The 14,781-nt window shown below is 36.1% G+C and overlaps 1 protein-coding gene across 1 annotated transcript in view; it reads right to left on the reverse strand.

Moving 5' to 3' along the window:
- LOC6042464 (homeobox protein six1b) overlaps positions 1 to 11,807 on the reverse strand; it is a 61,201-nt gene extending 49,394 nt beyond the window's left edge. The window contains exon 1 of the mRNA XM_038256709.1: positions 10,909 to 11,807. Within this exon, the coding sequence (XP_038112637.1) occupies positions 10,909 to 11,208 (300 nt within the window). The 5' untranslated portion in view covers positions 11,209 to 11,807. The remainder of the gene's footprint in view (positions 1 to 10,908) is intronic.
- Between the last annotated feature and the right edge of the window lie 2,974 nt (positions 11,808 to 14,781).

Genomic DNA, 14,781 nt, shown 5'->3' on the forward strand with positions numbered 1-14,781 from the left:
ATTCAAGTGTCCGCCGGCGGAGTGTCGCCCGTCGACATCGTCGACGTCCCGTCCCGTGACTTGGACGCCTTCCTTCTCGGAGTGACTCTTTGAATGCAATCGCAATTAAGTTATTCGCGAAACCAAAATGTGTCATCGCGACTGCCGCAGCACAATGTGCACACTGCTCAGATATGTATTTATGGCACGATTTGTGCACTTGTCAGTGATATGTTAAACGGTTTCGGCTTTTGGATTGACGTTAAGGATGATGAAGAGATAAGTTGGGTTCACATTTGTGATGATTAGGTAAAATTAGTGAAAACTTCGATAATGATTGTCAATTTGTTTTATTTTGGGTTCATTTGTATGAGCGTAAAAAACCTGAGATATCCAAATTCTACCCTAAATCTCCACGAAAATATCGTCAGGAATGCAAAGATTGCAACGGGCGTTCCCGAACGGAACATACCTCCTCCAGTGCAGACTATTTCCATCACTTCTGACGTGAGGGCACGCGTGTGGACTTCTCAGCATCGGGAAAATTTGTTGACAACTTCCCAGAATTGCGCCCAGCCGTCGTCGTACTTTGTTTGTTGCTTCTGAGCAGGAATTCCCATAAACGACCGTTTTTGTCACTTTAAATGGGCGTTATGCGGATGCGTTTGCATCTGGGTCTTGTAGGAAGTTCATAATTTACACGCTTGTTCAGAACTCCTCTGGAAGTTGGCAGGAAAAAGGTATGCAAGTAACTCATAAACTTGGAACTATTTTCAAATGTGACCACTTGGTGTGGATTGACTTCTTTTTGCTCAAATTCTCCTAAAATGTACGATTTAGTATAAATAGATCTTAGATAACACCCTGACCAGTAACGTCATCAATTTCCCAACCACACCACAGGAATGTTTGTTTCTACCTTGGTGTCATAATTTACATACCCATCACCATTCAGTTCTCCCCGGGTGATCACAGCCAGACAACCGGACACAGACTGGAACCTCGAAGTTATCAAACGGTGACAAATCATTCTTTCCTATGGCGTTTCTCCATGGGAATTCGTTCTTTCTATCGAAAGCAAACCATAAAATCGATCGCGTTCAGAGCGCCACCCTAGGCCATGTGGCATGAAGGTTCCAAAAAAGCTGCCTCAAAAGAGTTCTAATAAAGTACATAATGAATGAAAAATTAAGTTGTGAAGAGGACCGTCAGCAACAACAAGAAAGTACCCTGAGACGGGATTCAACAAAAAAAAGGACCAAACCCAAAAGGAGCAACGATTTTCCGAACCTCTTTCAAAGGAGTTAAGTGGTTGATGTGTAAACCCTTCATTGATGGTGTTTCCCCTTTTTTCTTTATTCTTTTTTTGTGTTTAACAAATTTGCACATAGTGCATGTGTGTGTGTCTGTATGTACTGGAATGGAATGCATTTGTGTAGCTTCCCATTCCCGTTACCATGTGACGGAGTTTGGTGATGGTGGTGGCGATGATGATGACGTTGACGACGACCTATAACTCACATTCGTCGGTTGAAGGGAGTCGTGCCTGTTGGTAACGGTACCGTCAATATCAGTTGGTTTATTTTTAATTGGTTAATTCAACTCTGACAGCACAATCCTTAGGCAAAAATAAAATAAATAAAATAAATAAATAAATAGCATCACAAGTAAATAAATGCTGACTACTCAATAGAAATTATGCGAAACATTTTTCTCATGACCATAATTGTTAGACTTTATAAACTTGAAGTAAGATAATACTGTAAAATTAGTAGTTTTCAACGTGATTTTATTTCAAAGCTAAAAAAGCAGTTGGGAAAATACAAACTCAACAATTTCCTATAATAACTCATTTTATGCAAATAGTTAATTTTTTAAAACTATTTTTCAGCTTATTTTTCCCATAATGAATTTGAGTTCATTTTCTAAGTATTTGTATTAACCCAATCTAAAACAATCTGAATACCTACACACAATTGGTTCAACTAAATAAGTAAAGATTTACCAATTTGTCATTTGTTGACTTTTACCGACAATACTGATTTAGAAAAAAAAATGTTGAATAGTAACAATAAATCAGAAAATCACTCCCTAGAATGAAATGAAACATAAAAAATAGCCAGAAGATTACGATTGGAGGTTGTAAAATAAAAAAAAGGAAACCTATTTTTACTCAAACACATGACCCTTTCAAATTAATCTTATAATGAGTATTGATTCAGCAGACAAAATAACATTAGAAATGATCATATCTGAGTCATAAAAAAGTATTCACATATTTTGAAAAATCATCATTAATACAAGTTTTACTCAAGAACATGAAAATTTTGAACAAGCTTTTGAACAGGTCTTGTGATGTTATGGATTCCGCAGACAAAATTACATTAAGCATGATCAGATTGACGAAACAGACTTATTGAACATTCTGCAAAGCATTTTGATTTTTTTTATTGCTATTCTAGCATGATTTGACTGCCCATGTTCGCATAAATGTCCCATATGCAAAAACAGCAAGCTGAGAAAAACGCATTTGAAGTTTGTCCCACACATAAGGCTACGTGTTTAGTTTTCGCGAAAAAACTGGATTTCCTCCTAATTTCTAGAGCAAAGTACTGGATGTTATAGGCTTTTCTGAAAGATCACACGATTTTGAGCCAAACTGCATCAATAACTCAAAAGTGATGAAAATGCATATGGGACATTTATGCGATCAGGGGCAGTTGACTTGCATGCATGTTGACTTGTTACTTGTTTAATAAATTGTTTTTTTTTTGTTAAATAGTAAAAAATTAGATTTCAAACAGGTGTATCTCTGAATTGGTATCATTTGAAGCAATTCTGGATTCCCGAATTAGGATTCAGCTGGCAAAATTATACTAAGAACACATATAAACATTTGATTTATTGTTGAACTGTGTATTTAGGTACACTAACCATGTTTGAAGTTTTTTCCTTTTATTTGCTGATTGTTGAATATTTGAAAGCCTAATTTAAAAATATATATATTCGAGCAGGTTTAGTATTTGACTTCTTTTGCAGAGTGTTTTTTTCAATTTGTTGCTTTCTTTCACATTTAAAAAATATATATATAAAAATTGGAACTACAAATAAAAAAAACTTGATCCGGTACTGTACATCGAAATTTATAAAAAAAAAACTTCATATTTTTAAACTAACCCAAACATGCAAAATATGATTATCATCGCAGTTAAATGAACATTTCTCTACCAAAACCGGAAATGGATTTTATTTGTATTTTTTTATTTGGCTCAAACCTTGTGGGGACCTTCCATATGACCAAAGAAGCTATTTTGTGTCATTGGTTCACCCATACAAGTCTCCATACAATTTTGGCAGCTGTCCTGCAAATATTTCGCTAAAATCAAACTTTTGGTGGCTATATCTTGTAAACGGAGCCCTTTATCACAAAATCTGTTAAATTCGATTGCAAATTCAATTTTACATAAAAAAAATTATGTCAAATTTTGTTTTGCATGAAATTTCGATTTTTTTCAAAAATCACTGTTTTTAAAAAAAAACTCGGCGGCAAATTTTAGACAATACTTCTCTATGGCTCAAAAGTTGCGGATTTTTGTCCCCTAAAACATATCAAAGAATCTAAAAAATTAAAAATACGTATTTCGGGAAAATGAGTTTTTGTAAAAATAAAGTTAATAAAAATATCGGCATGTTTTTTTATCAATAGTCCTCAACAATACCTACAACTTTGCTGAAGACACCAATGATCAGAAAATTCACTCAAAAGTTACAGCTGACGTGTATGGGTGAACCAATGACACAAAACAGCTTCTTTGGTCATAGGGAAGGCCCCCACAAAGTTTGAGCCAAATACAAAAAATAAAAATAGCCGAAATCGGCCGATTTCGAAGAGAATTGTTCAAATGCATTTTAGATTGTTTCCAGTTGCTGAGACTTCTTTTTGTTTCCATTTCGACGTCGTCGTGCTATCTTGTCGCACCCGCCATTTTGACGTTTCGAGAAAAACGCGTTTTAATGTTTGACCTTGAATATTCAAAAACGAGAGCACGCAATGTAAACAATAACAAACACGTTTTGTTTGGCTCACCATTCTGTGCATTGTCCCAAAGTTTGGTTGAAGTTGGTTGCTGGAGTCCCGAGTTATAATTACAAATGTTTACGGTAGTCTAGCTTGTACGTGCGACAAACGCATCCTGACTTTCCTGGCCTGAAATCCCTTTGGCCTTTTGTCGCACTTACATCAATTTTCATGGAGTGACAAGATAGCACGACAAGATTGAAACTACTTTCATATGTAAAGTGACAAAAATGCACGGAGTTTTTTCGGTTTTTGTTGAATATCTCAGGATTGAAATCGAATTTGAGGGATCTGTGAAGGTCAAAAGGTGAGGCATTGTGAGCTGCACAAAATGGCGTTCTTAACTCAATTTGGTCCAAAATGCACGTACGACAAGTTAGCACGATGGTGACGATTTGATGATTTTTACTGCGAAATTTAAAAAAAAAATCAAAAGATTTTTGAGAAAAAACTCAAACCTGCTAAAAATGATTCCAAACGCAAGCAAATGTGTTTTTTTGTTTTTTTTTTTGTTTTGAATTTTCATTGAAATTTTGAAGTCTATTGAAAAAATATTGTTTTGTCCCTGATTTGTACCAACCTATAGAAACTTATGAATAACAGTCAAACGCTGTCAAATATTGTAAAAAAAGGGAACATAACACATAATTGTATGAAGAACCCATATTATTTTTTCGGAAATATTCAAATCTAAAATTAATTAAAATTGTATTGAAAAGATTTTCCATCACCATCACCAAAAACGAGGTAATATTTAAATTTGATCAGAGATGTTTTGAACCTTTCATTTTTTTTTTTTTTTTTGAACGCATACAATATTTTAAAAGTAAGTAAGATAACTTTACTAAAAGCAAAATTATTAGCTCAAAATGACCTTCTAAACATGTGAAAAAATAAAGGTATACACTGATTTTTATAACAATCGTAAATGGTTGCCAAGTAAAATTTGCAAATAAATGAGTGTTAAGTGCTGATTTAAAAAACTGGAGGAAGCTTACAGACCAAAATCGTAAAATTATTATTGGAGAATATTTTCAAAAAATTGTGTCACGATAAAATGAGTTATATTGCTTCTTGAAATGTGTAAATTTACATGTTTTATGTTTAAATTTGAAAATTTTCCTAAACAATTGAGGTAAAATTACATCAAAAAAGAGGTAATATCCAACCATCTAATTTAAATCAAAACTTTCAAAATCAGCTCAATATATTATTTTTTCAAAGCTCCATTACCAACAGGTGACATCCAAACCGTTTCAAAGCAACCCACCTCAACAGTACCATCCCAAACACATGAAACAACGAGAAAGTGCCGATGAGTGGACGGAGGGAGCCGGCACCGAATGGATAAACACACAACTAGGTCGTCCCGGAGAGAACTACTATACATCCCAGCCCGTCCCGGCTGCCCATCCAACCGACGATCGCCAAATGGTGAGTCGGATCAGGTTACAGCACATTTTGCAGTGCCCGCTCAATCAAACTGCTGCCGGCCCCGGTCGTTGACTAGACCTCCGAAACCTCGAAAAATCCATCATCTGATCATCATCGACTGTTCGTGGAGTAGGGGGAAAGTCACCCAAAATTGACGGTGAAATGTCGGTTAAAAATAGTTTTCTGATTATTATTTTGTAGCAGAAGTGGCAGAATGTCCCAACAAGTTCGATCCAGCAGGAAATTAACCGTCTGACTCTGGAAACTAGAAAGGTTTCCCATATATTCCTCAACATGAGTTATGTACTATCGATGGGATCTGGGCAGCTAGAACGTCTCCAAAATGCTTTCGGAAACATGCTGGGAAGCGTGAAGCAGTTCTCCTCACTTGTTTTCCTTTTGCAGAATATTCGTTGAATTCGTTTTATCTCATTCTCAAAGATTTACATAACAGAAGTTGAATTCTGATAGGTGGATCGCTCGAGATCTGTAATCTCACAAGAGGACAAATTTGACCCCCAGAATCACGCTGAATCGAATAAAATTTAAATAAAAATAACATAACGACAACCGGACAATGGTATCATGCTGGGGACAATCTTGAAGATCGAGAATCTTTGATTTGTTGGAGGGATACGGGGCAATGGCACGTGGTATGCTGAAAGAATTTGAGTGACAAACCAAATTTAACATGATTCGATTGGTTTTCCAACCGTCAACCCTGATCACAAAATTTATTGAGAAAATATTGTCACTAAACAGTGCTGAACACGCACGCAAAGAGAATGAAACGTCAAACAACCCTTCTCTTAAATCTAAATACTTGAAAAAATCCTTTCCACTTCCTCAACCCAAAAACCCAGCTTAAGTCCCTTTCCGTCAATGGGCGATTGTTTACAAATAAAGAGCGAAGGTGGCACCGCTAAAAATGCACAGAAATTAGTTAAAGAAAAGAAGCTGAACGGATCAGGGGCTTTGGTCTGATGAACGAAAATAGCTACAACAAATGTGCATTTCGGAAGAAACAAATTGTAGAGAAGTGGAGGTAGAGAGGCAGAAGGCAATAACAAACCAACAGAGCACATTTGAATTTGAAGAGTCTGCCGCGAGAAAGATCATCATTTGGCTGACACATGGAAACATGTTTGAGCTTGAAACATGAACGCAATTAGCAATATTGTATCGGAAAAATGTTGTAACGGAAAAGTGTATTATGGAATCTTCAGTTAAACACTCAAGTTATTTTTTTTTTTTAGTTTTTGAGACGTTTTTTTCTACCATTACAATTCAAAATCACAAATATTTTATTAAAGGGGTTTTATGCACTTATCGGAGTTGATGCGTGGTAATATTTGAAATTCTGCAAATTGAACTTCGTGAATACATTAATTAAACGTAGTTATTTACAAGAGCAAGTGCAAACCAAAAACAAACCGTGTATGACCGAAGAACCACGTTGTTCAACATAATGGACGTGGTTTTTATAATCTAAAACGTCCATAAAATGGGTTTTTATATATATACAGCAATTCCATTTGAAAAGATCCTAAACCGCAAAAAAAAGTTCTCCGATCGCGCTCAAAAATTTTCTGGGGGTTCCTTGGCCAAAATAATTAGACCCGTATTTTTTTGTTTGGCCATTAAGGTGACCTACGCCGTGTTAGGGTGGTCTGAAAAACGGCCATTTTCGTCATTTTTCGCAAAAAACCTCTTTTTTCGAAAAATCTTATCTCCTCGCCATTTCATCCGATTTTAGCTGTCTTAGACGCAAAAGAAAGGTGATGAGTTTGGCTATTTGGGAAAAATAGTAAGAAGTTTAAAAAATCTAGCTTACCATTTGAAAAAGTCGCATAAAACCTAAAAATGGCGTTTTGACCGTGTCTGGACCAAAGAGCCTATGTCTGAATCGGATCCTCGAAAAATTTCACATAACATTTAAATAAATTGGCGATGTCGAACCATACGTTTCGGAGATATGATTTTTTGAAAATAAAAGCTGAGTTTTTCGACGCGCCACGCGCAAAACGGGAAAATGACGAAATCGGCATAAAATCAGCTTTTTTCATTAAAACTGCGATAACTTTAAAATTTCAGCGATGACCTATAAATGTTTGGGTATCAAAATGTTTGTAATTGAAAGACGCAACATTTGTCACCATAACATCAGACATAGGCTCTTTGGTCCAGACACGGTCAAAACGCCATTTTAAGTTTTCATGCGACTTTTTGAAATGGTTAGCAAGATTTTTGAAACTTCTTATTATTTTTCCCAAATAGCCAAACTCATCACCTTTCTTTTGCGTCTAAGACAGCTAAAATCGGATGAAATGGAGCGGAGATATGATTTTTCGAAAAAAGAGGTTTTTGCGAAAATCGACGAAAATGGCCATTTTTTAGACCACCCTAACACGGCGTAGGTCACCCTAATGGCCAAACAAAAAAATACGGGTCTAATTATTTCGGCCAAGGAACCCCCAGAAAATTTTTGAGCCCGATCCGAGCACTTTTGTTTTTTTCCATTCTGTTTTCGTGGGGAATTGCTGTATATAATATATATAAAATGGGTTTTTTTATATCAAACAAACTTGTCAAAAAAGCTGGAAGCATGGAAAAAGGATGATCATAAATCTTAATATTTTTGATTTAGAAAAATATCGATAGATAGCAAAGTCATAATAATTTATTTTACAGAATTTTATTTCAATTGTAATAATTTGAAGACCTATTGTCTCTTTCTAAATTTTTCTATTTTTTAACAACATATAGGCTTTATTCATAAAGAACGTCATGCTAAAATATAATATTTTTATTCAATTATGTTGCTGTAAGGAACTATTACATATATTCATTGTGAAATATTGTAGAAAAAGTATTTTTTCAATTCCATATCCACAAGAACATATGGTTATCGAACAAATCAGGGATAATTTTTCTTCGAAAACATTGATTTAACAGTCGTATTGATAATTATCAGTAGAAAATGATATTTCTTGAATACATTTTATTTTTTTGTGTATAAAAAAACACGAATAAAAACAATTGTAAATCATTCTTGAATACACAAGTACAAACTTGACTTTTCAGTTGAAAATAAAAATAAATTCAGATATTTTATTTTGCCAAAAAAAAACTACAAAAGACTTTGCTCTTTGCAAGAAAACTGAAATGAACAAGACCATTGAATAGTAGGGTAGGGTAGTCATCAATGAGACACTTTTGGTTTTCAACTTTCAACGATTTTTCTAATTTTTTCATCAGCATTTTTTAATGAGCTTTTAGTTGCATTATCTTTCTTTTAATGTGTTCTAACATTGACCAAAATATGAGATCGATCTGACGTCTACAGCCAGAGTTATTCAACTGTCTCATTGTAGACGCACTTGGCAGGAACAATGAGACAGCTGGGGAACAATGAGACACTCTACGAAAATCAACATTTTTCTAGCAAAACATCATGTTTTTGTATTGTTCCATTGCAGGTGACATTCCTTAAACATTTAAGAGCGTTTTTGTCAACATGAAACTTTTATTAACAAAAGTTACACTAAAAAGTATTTGTATTTTGTAAACTCCATATATTAATACCAAATAACTTTGTATTTTTGGTTAAATGAAGTAAAAACTCTATAAATATGCCAAAAATCACTTTTAATTCATGTTTTGAAAGATTTCCATCGATTTTGAAAAGTTTATTGAAGAAAAATCAAAGTGTCTCATTGTTACCCATGGGCTGAAATGAGTGGGGAACAATGAGACAGCCCTGGATTCTGGGTATATTCTAAATTTTGGCCAAATCTAATGAAAGAACATTGTAGCCCAACTCAATCCCTATGGAACGTCGAAAGAAATTTGAAGAAATATTAGTTTTGGTGTAAATGGTAGCCTACGAGCGATAAAATATTTTTTGTCCATAATTTACTTTTACACCCCAGAATCAAACATTTATGAATAATTTTTCAAGGGAGCGTCCATAACCAAAGCCACTATTATGGCAGACGTGTATCCAGTAGACACACCTTTCCCCCAAAAATGAGCCTGATTGGTTGAAACTACGACTTGTGAGAGCCATTTTATCATTGTTCCCCATGTCTCATTGATGACTACTCTACCCTAGTTTATGCAACAAGTTGCAAAAACAAGTTGAAAAAACAAGATTTTTTTCAGAACGAGGCGTACATTTATCCAACGAGGTTTACCGAGTTGGATATATACGACGAGTGCTTTTTGAATGGAATTTTATGTCAAACATTCATGTGTTAAGTAAATTCACCATTCAAAACAAAACAACTTTTCAATACAGGTGTTGAAAAGTTCAACTTTTCAGCACCCATTTCAATGCTGAAAAGTAAATGTTGACAGTTTCATAGCGGAATTGCAAAAACTAAATAACAAAAATCTTTTCAAAAAAGAAAACAAAACAACCAGGACAAGTATTAAAACTACAACACTCAACCAAAAACCAACTTGCAATTTTATTTTTATTTCCGATGAATGTCTTTGATTTTTTAACAATTTATTTTTTATATAAAAGTTTGTAACAAAAAAAGTTTATCATTAAAATTCACAAGTTTAACCAAAAAGACAATTATACCGTCTTTGCAGACTGAATACTAATATTAAACGAGACAAACATTGAACGAATAACTCCAGAAGGATAAGGCGGGAATCGAACCCGCGCCCCATTGCAACTTAGGGATCGGCAGCCGAAGCCACCGCGCCACGAGTCCCTCCAATTATTAAGGATGGTGAAATTTAGGAACTGTCATTGTAAATGGAGTTCAGAAGTAATTTTTATTGCGTAACAAACAACAAATCAAGTTTTTAAAGTTCTTTAGTACTTAAAACAAAGGCTTTTTGAGTAGTTTTAGACAATTGTTCAATAATTGAATGAACGCAATGCAGTTTTCTTAATCAAAACAAAAATACCTTTTTAATTATTTGTGTAATATAACAAAGCGCCTTTAAAAATTGTCTTAAACATTAAATTGGCTTGATTTAATAAATTAAATAAAATAAAAACTGTATTTGAATTTGATGAAATCAATTTCATTTGAACAGCTTATTTTTTTTTTTTTTGACACATCAATACAATTTTTGAATAACTGATACTATAAAAAAGCTATTTTTACACAGGACATTTTTGAAAATTAGGCAATATTAAGAGAATAATAAACTCTTGAAAAATTAACTAAAATTGATATTTACAACAACGTACACTTCATGTTGTTTATTTCAAAACCCGTTTCAGTTTAAAAAGTTTAGAAAATCTTTTTTGCTTATATATCAGATTATGTCAATATTTCTACTCAAATGTGGATCAAAATAAATTGTAAAAAAAGTTTTTGAAAAAAAATCATCATATATAAAATAAAGAGATCATAATTGTCTTAACTCAAAAAATTGCCGCCGGCACTCACCTCACAAACGCACGCGACCTGCTCCTGGGTAAATCCAAAGCTCGGCATCGACTCCCGGTCGCCACCGTTCTGTCCCATCAGGTCCAGATCGTTATCATTGTTGTTGTTGTTATTATTGTTGTTGTTGTTATTCAAACCACCAACACCTCCAACTCCTCCTCCTCCTGCTCCCGTCCCTCCTCCAGCCATCGAGGCCAGCACCACGGCATTGGCGGCCGACCCCTGCGGACTAAAAGTTGGGGGCGTTTGTTTACTGGCCGCCGACAGCTCGTAGTAATCACTGCTCGGATGTTGCAACATTTTGGCTAACTAAACTTGGCTTAAGCTTGACTTATCTAACATTTGTGCAACGAATTCCACTTTTCCAAGTATTGTATTGTGCTTTCGAACAATAGTGAGATAACGCGCGCCTAATTTGTCACGAGTTGCGCAATACTTTCGTTTTCTAAACAAATGACACGTTCTAAATTTGTTTCCTCCTAATTCGCTTCGACCAACAAACTGTTTACGTTTCAACAGACAAAAACACACACCGACACTTTCTTCTTTGGTCAGCGAAATTCACCCGCGTAATTCTGCCTTTTTATTTTCTCCCGTCACTATTAATAGATCCGGCTCGCATGTTTCTCGCGAAATTCAACACTCCGCCGAAGACGCGCGCATATGTTGATCAACAGACAACATTCTGTCACAAAATCCGTCGGTGTGACCAGACTGAATCACCGCCAAAAACCTCGCGCGCGAACGCGACAGCGACTCACGATTCCGGAAGTTCCGATGCGATCTGCCCGCAACCGACGGTCACACGTGTGTGGCAGTTTTATTTTAAATCTAATTCGTGAAGTCACGCACGAGCCGCAACACCACGCACTGTGTGATGCACGTCTAAACACTTCGAGAGATCGCTAAGAACTGAGATCCTGCTGGGTTCGATCCGGATCGCGTTGAACAGAAACTTGCAGTGCAAGTGTGAGTGACCACAGGTGAGTTCCCGCTGTGCTGGTGTTGGTGTGCGTTCGTCGCATGCGCACAAACCGAAAGAGGCGTGGTAAAATTTTAATATAAAGAGGGTGGTGGTCCTTCTTTGGGAGAGAGAACGTGGCAGAGCAGGTATTGTTGATTGTTGGCGCACGTGCAAGTTTTTACCTTTCTTGTTATTGCGGATCTTTGTCTGATAATGGTCGACTGCGCTCTCCGGGGTGAGTTTGATTGGAAGATTTTTATGCTCCGCGGCGCTATCTGTTGTGCAAGCTCTCACTCTCTCTCTTTACTCATCGCGGAAGGAAGGAAAATGAAGGTGTTTGCATGATCACGGTGGGTTTGATGTCTTTATCTAACCACATGATTTTTCATAGCTAATAGATGAATTAAAAAAATCATAGCCAAAATAACTCATTTTTCATGTAATTCAACATGAAGCTCGCATTAAATAGACACATTTTAACCATCTACAACGCAATCTTAATAAGGTAAGGCTATAATCCTGTTGTGAACTTTTCACAGAAAACTCGTAGACTCACCTTCATTTATTCCTATAGGCTAGAAATTCTAAAACTGAACAAATGTCTGGCTTTCTGTGTGTACGTGTGTGACCAAAATTATCAATCAGTTTGCTCAGCACCAACAGAACCAATTTTGTTCAAACAGGTCGCATTCAACTCGGTTTAGGGTCCCATTTTTTTTACTGCGAACAGACACGGACCACTGCGACACTTGCGTATCTATTATTTATATGATCTGTTCTCAGGTTTTCTGTTTTGCTGCTAGGCTGGCGAACGATTGTCTAGCCTGCCGAACGATCGTCTTCCGTAGCGCTATTAGGTTTTACAGCGTGACGTCACGAGCGCACACGCACACACATTTTTACTGAGACACACGTGCAAAAAATGTAAACAGTGCAGCCAAGCTGTCAAATTTCTAACCTCAAAACCGAGTCGGCGTAAAACCTAATTGTTTGAGTGAGACAGTGTTTGACGAATTCTTCGAGCAGTTGTCCCCTCTGATTCCCCAGACCAATCCCCCAAATGCCATGCCACACGAGCACGAGAGACCGATCCGAAGACGTGGAGATGAACGAGATTGAGGGGAAATCTCGTTTATTTTTGACCCACCTAGAGATCGTTACCGATCATATAGCCCAATCTTCAGCTCGAATTTTGCCTGAGAGCATGTGACCGAGTCGAAAGTAGCATTTGAAGCTCTTATCTGTGTATTGTTGCAGAGTTCTTCAACGCTCAGACTTTGTCGCCAACAGATCGTCCGAGAGATTGGATGGGATGGGTTTTTGGGAGGCTTGGGACTTGACAAAGTCAATTCCCGCAGCAGCCGATATCCCCTCTCGACCGCCACCTACCCCAGGGTCCCATACATCACTATTGAATTGTTTGAAGTTTCGATAAGTAGGGGAACAGCATCTAATTCCAGCGTGCCTCTAATGTTGGCAGGTCAGAACTTTGACATTCAATTAAAGCTAGTTAAAAGCGTTTTCAACTGAAATCGAGTGATAAATAGCTCAATAAGAAGTGAGCAAGCAAGTTTCTATGAAAAGTTTTGCAAAATTAGTTGTTTAAATAGTAAAAATCAGCAAATTGGATGGAGTTAGGAGCGAGTGCTTAACCTGCCAAACATACGAGAATTTCCCCTAGTTCAAAAGTTATGTATAAAACAGTGTTTTCGCTTATTTCCAGATGTTAGATAAATTGTAGGAAATCGTTGGATCTATTCGAAATACCTTAAACTGGCAACACAGTCTCATGTTATGACCACTTATGTGTTACTTATGTACTATTTTGATGCCGGATCGAGAAAGCCCGTTCGCGAGCGGAGGAGAGCACGGGCAATCGGTGAGTTTCTCTCGGCAGCTCGAGACTCGCGGCGAGAACTCGAGAGAGAGGATTTGTTCTCGCAAGAGCGCGAGAATACCAACACTGACTAAGAGTTTAACACTAGAAGATAGTTTTTTTTTAAAAAAAAAGGTCAGGTTAGGCCTATAGGAAAAAATCGTGACGTCAGGAATGAACTCAAATCACTTAAAGTTCATTTTGTATGTGACTATAACAGCTTGGCCTAGTTTGACAGCTACGTTGTCCCCAGTTTTCTGTGGGAAAGAAAAGGAAGCGAATACTTTATGAAAATCATACCTGTTAAAATTCCTAGCCTCAAAATATGTTTATAAGACCATTAAAAAAACTCAAGATATGAAAGACGGAAAACTACGCTTACTTAGTTTTCCGTCCTTTATATCTTCTTCTATGACTCTTAGTCGACCTATCCACCTAAAATTTTTATCAACTTTCCTCAAACATTTGTGTCAGATTTCAAAATTAGAAGAAATTTATAAATGTTTTGTAATTTTGTAAGAATTACTTGATTTTGAATTTCTGGGATAACATTAGCTTAAAAAATCATTTAAAACAATTGGGGAACAAAAAAATTTTTCAAATAATTATCGTAACATATTAAGAAATTATGAGAGCAATGAATTGAAAACAATTTAAAATATTTTTTTCTTCGTTAAACATTTTTTTGGTAAATTGAATGTTTTCATAAATAGACAGTAGGGTGCCCAGAATATGGGATTTTTTCTCAAAACCTCGCTCCACAGGCTGAATATTGTTCCTTGAGCTATTTTAGGACTCTGGCCTAAATATCAACAGAATCGGTCAACATTTACCCATTGATACTCGAAGGTGAAGTTTGTGTGGGCAAAATCGAAAAAATGTATGGAAAACTTATTTTTCTTACGGTTTGGTCTGCAGAATATGCTACTTCCATTCAAATATTCTCAAAAGTGAGATTATCATTAGAAATTTAATGCTCTACAACTTTGTAGAACATATCAAAGCTGTAAAATTCGACCCCAAAAAACCCCAA

This window comes from Culex quinquefasciatus, chromosome 2 (assembly GCF_015732765.1).
Source record: "Culex quinquefasciatus strain JHB chromosome 2, VPISU_Cqui_1.0_pri_paternal, whole genome shotgun sequence".
Lineage (NCBI taxonomy): Eukaryota > Metazoa > Arthropoda > Insecta > Diptera > Culicidae > Culex > Culex quinquefasciatus.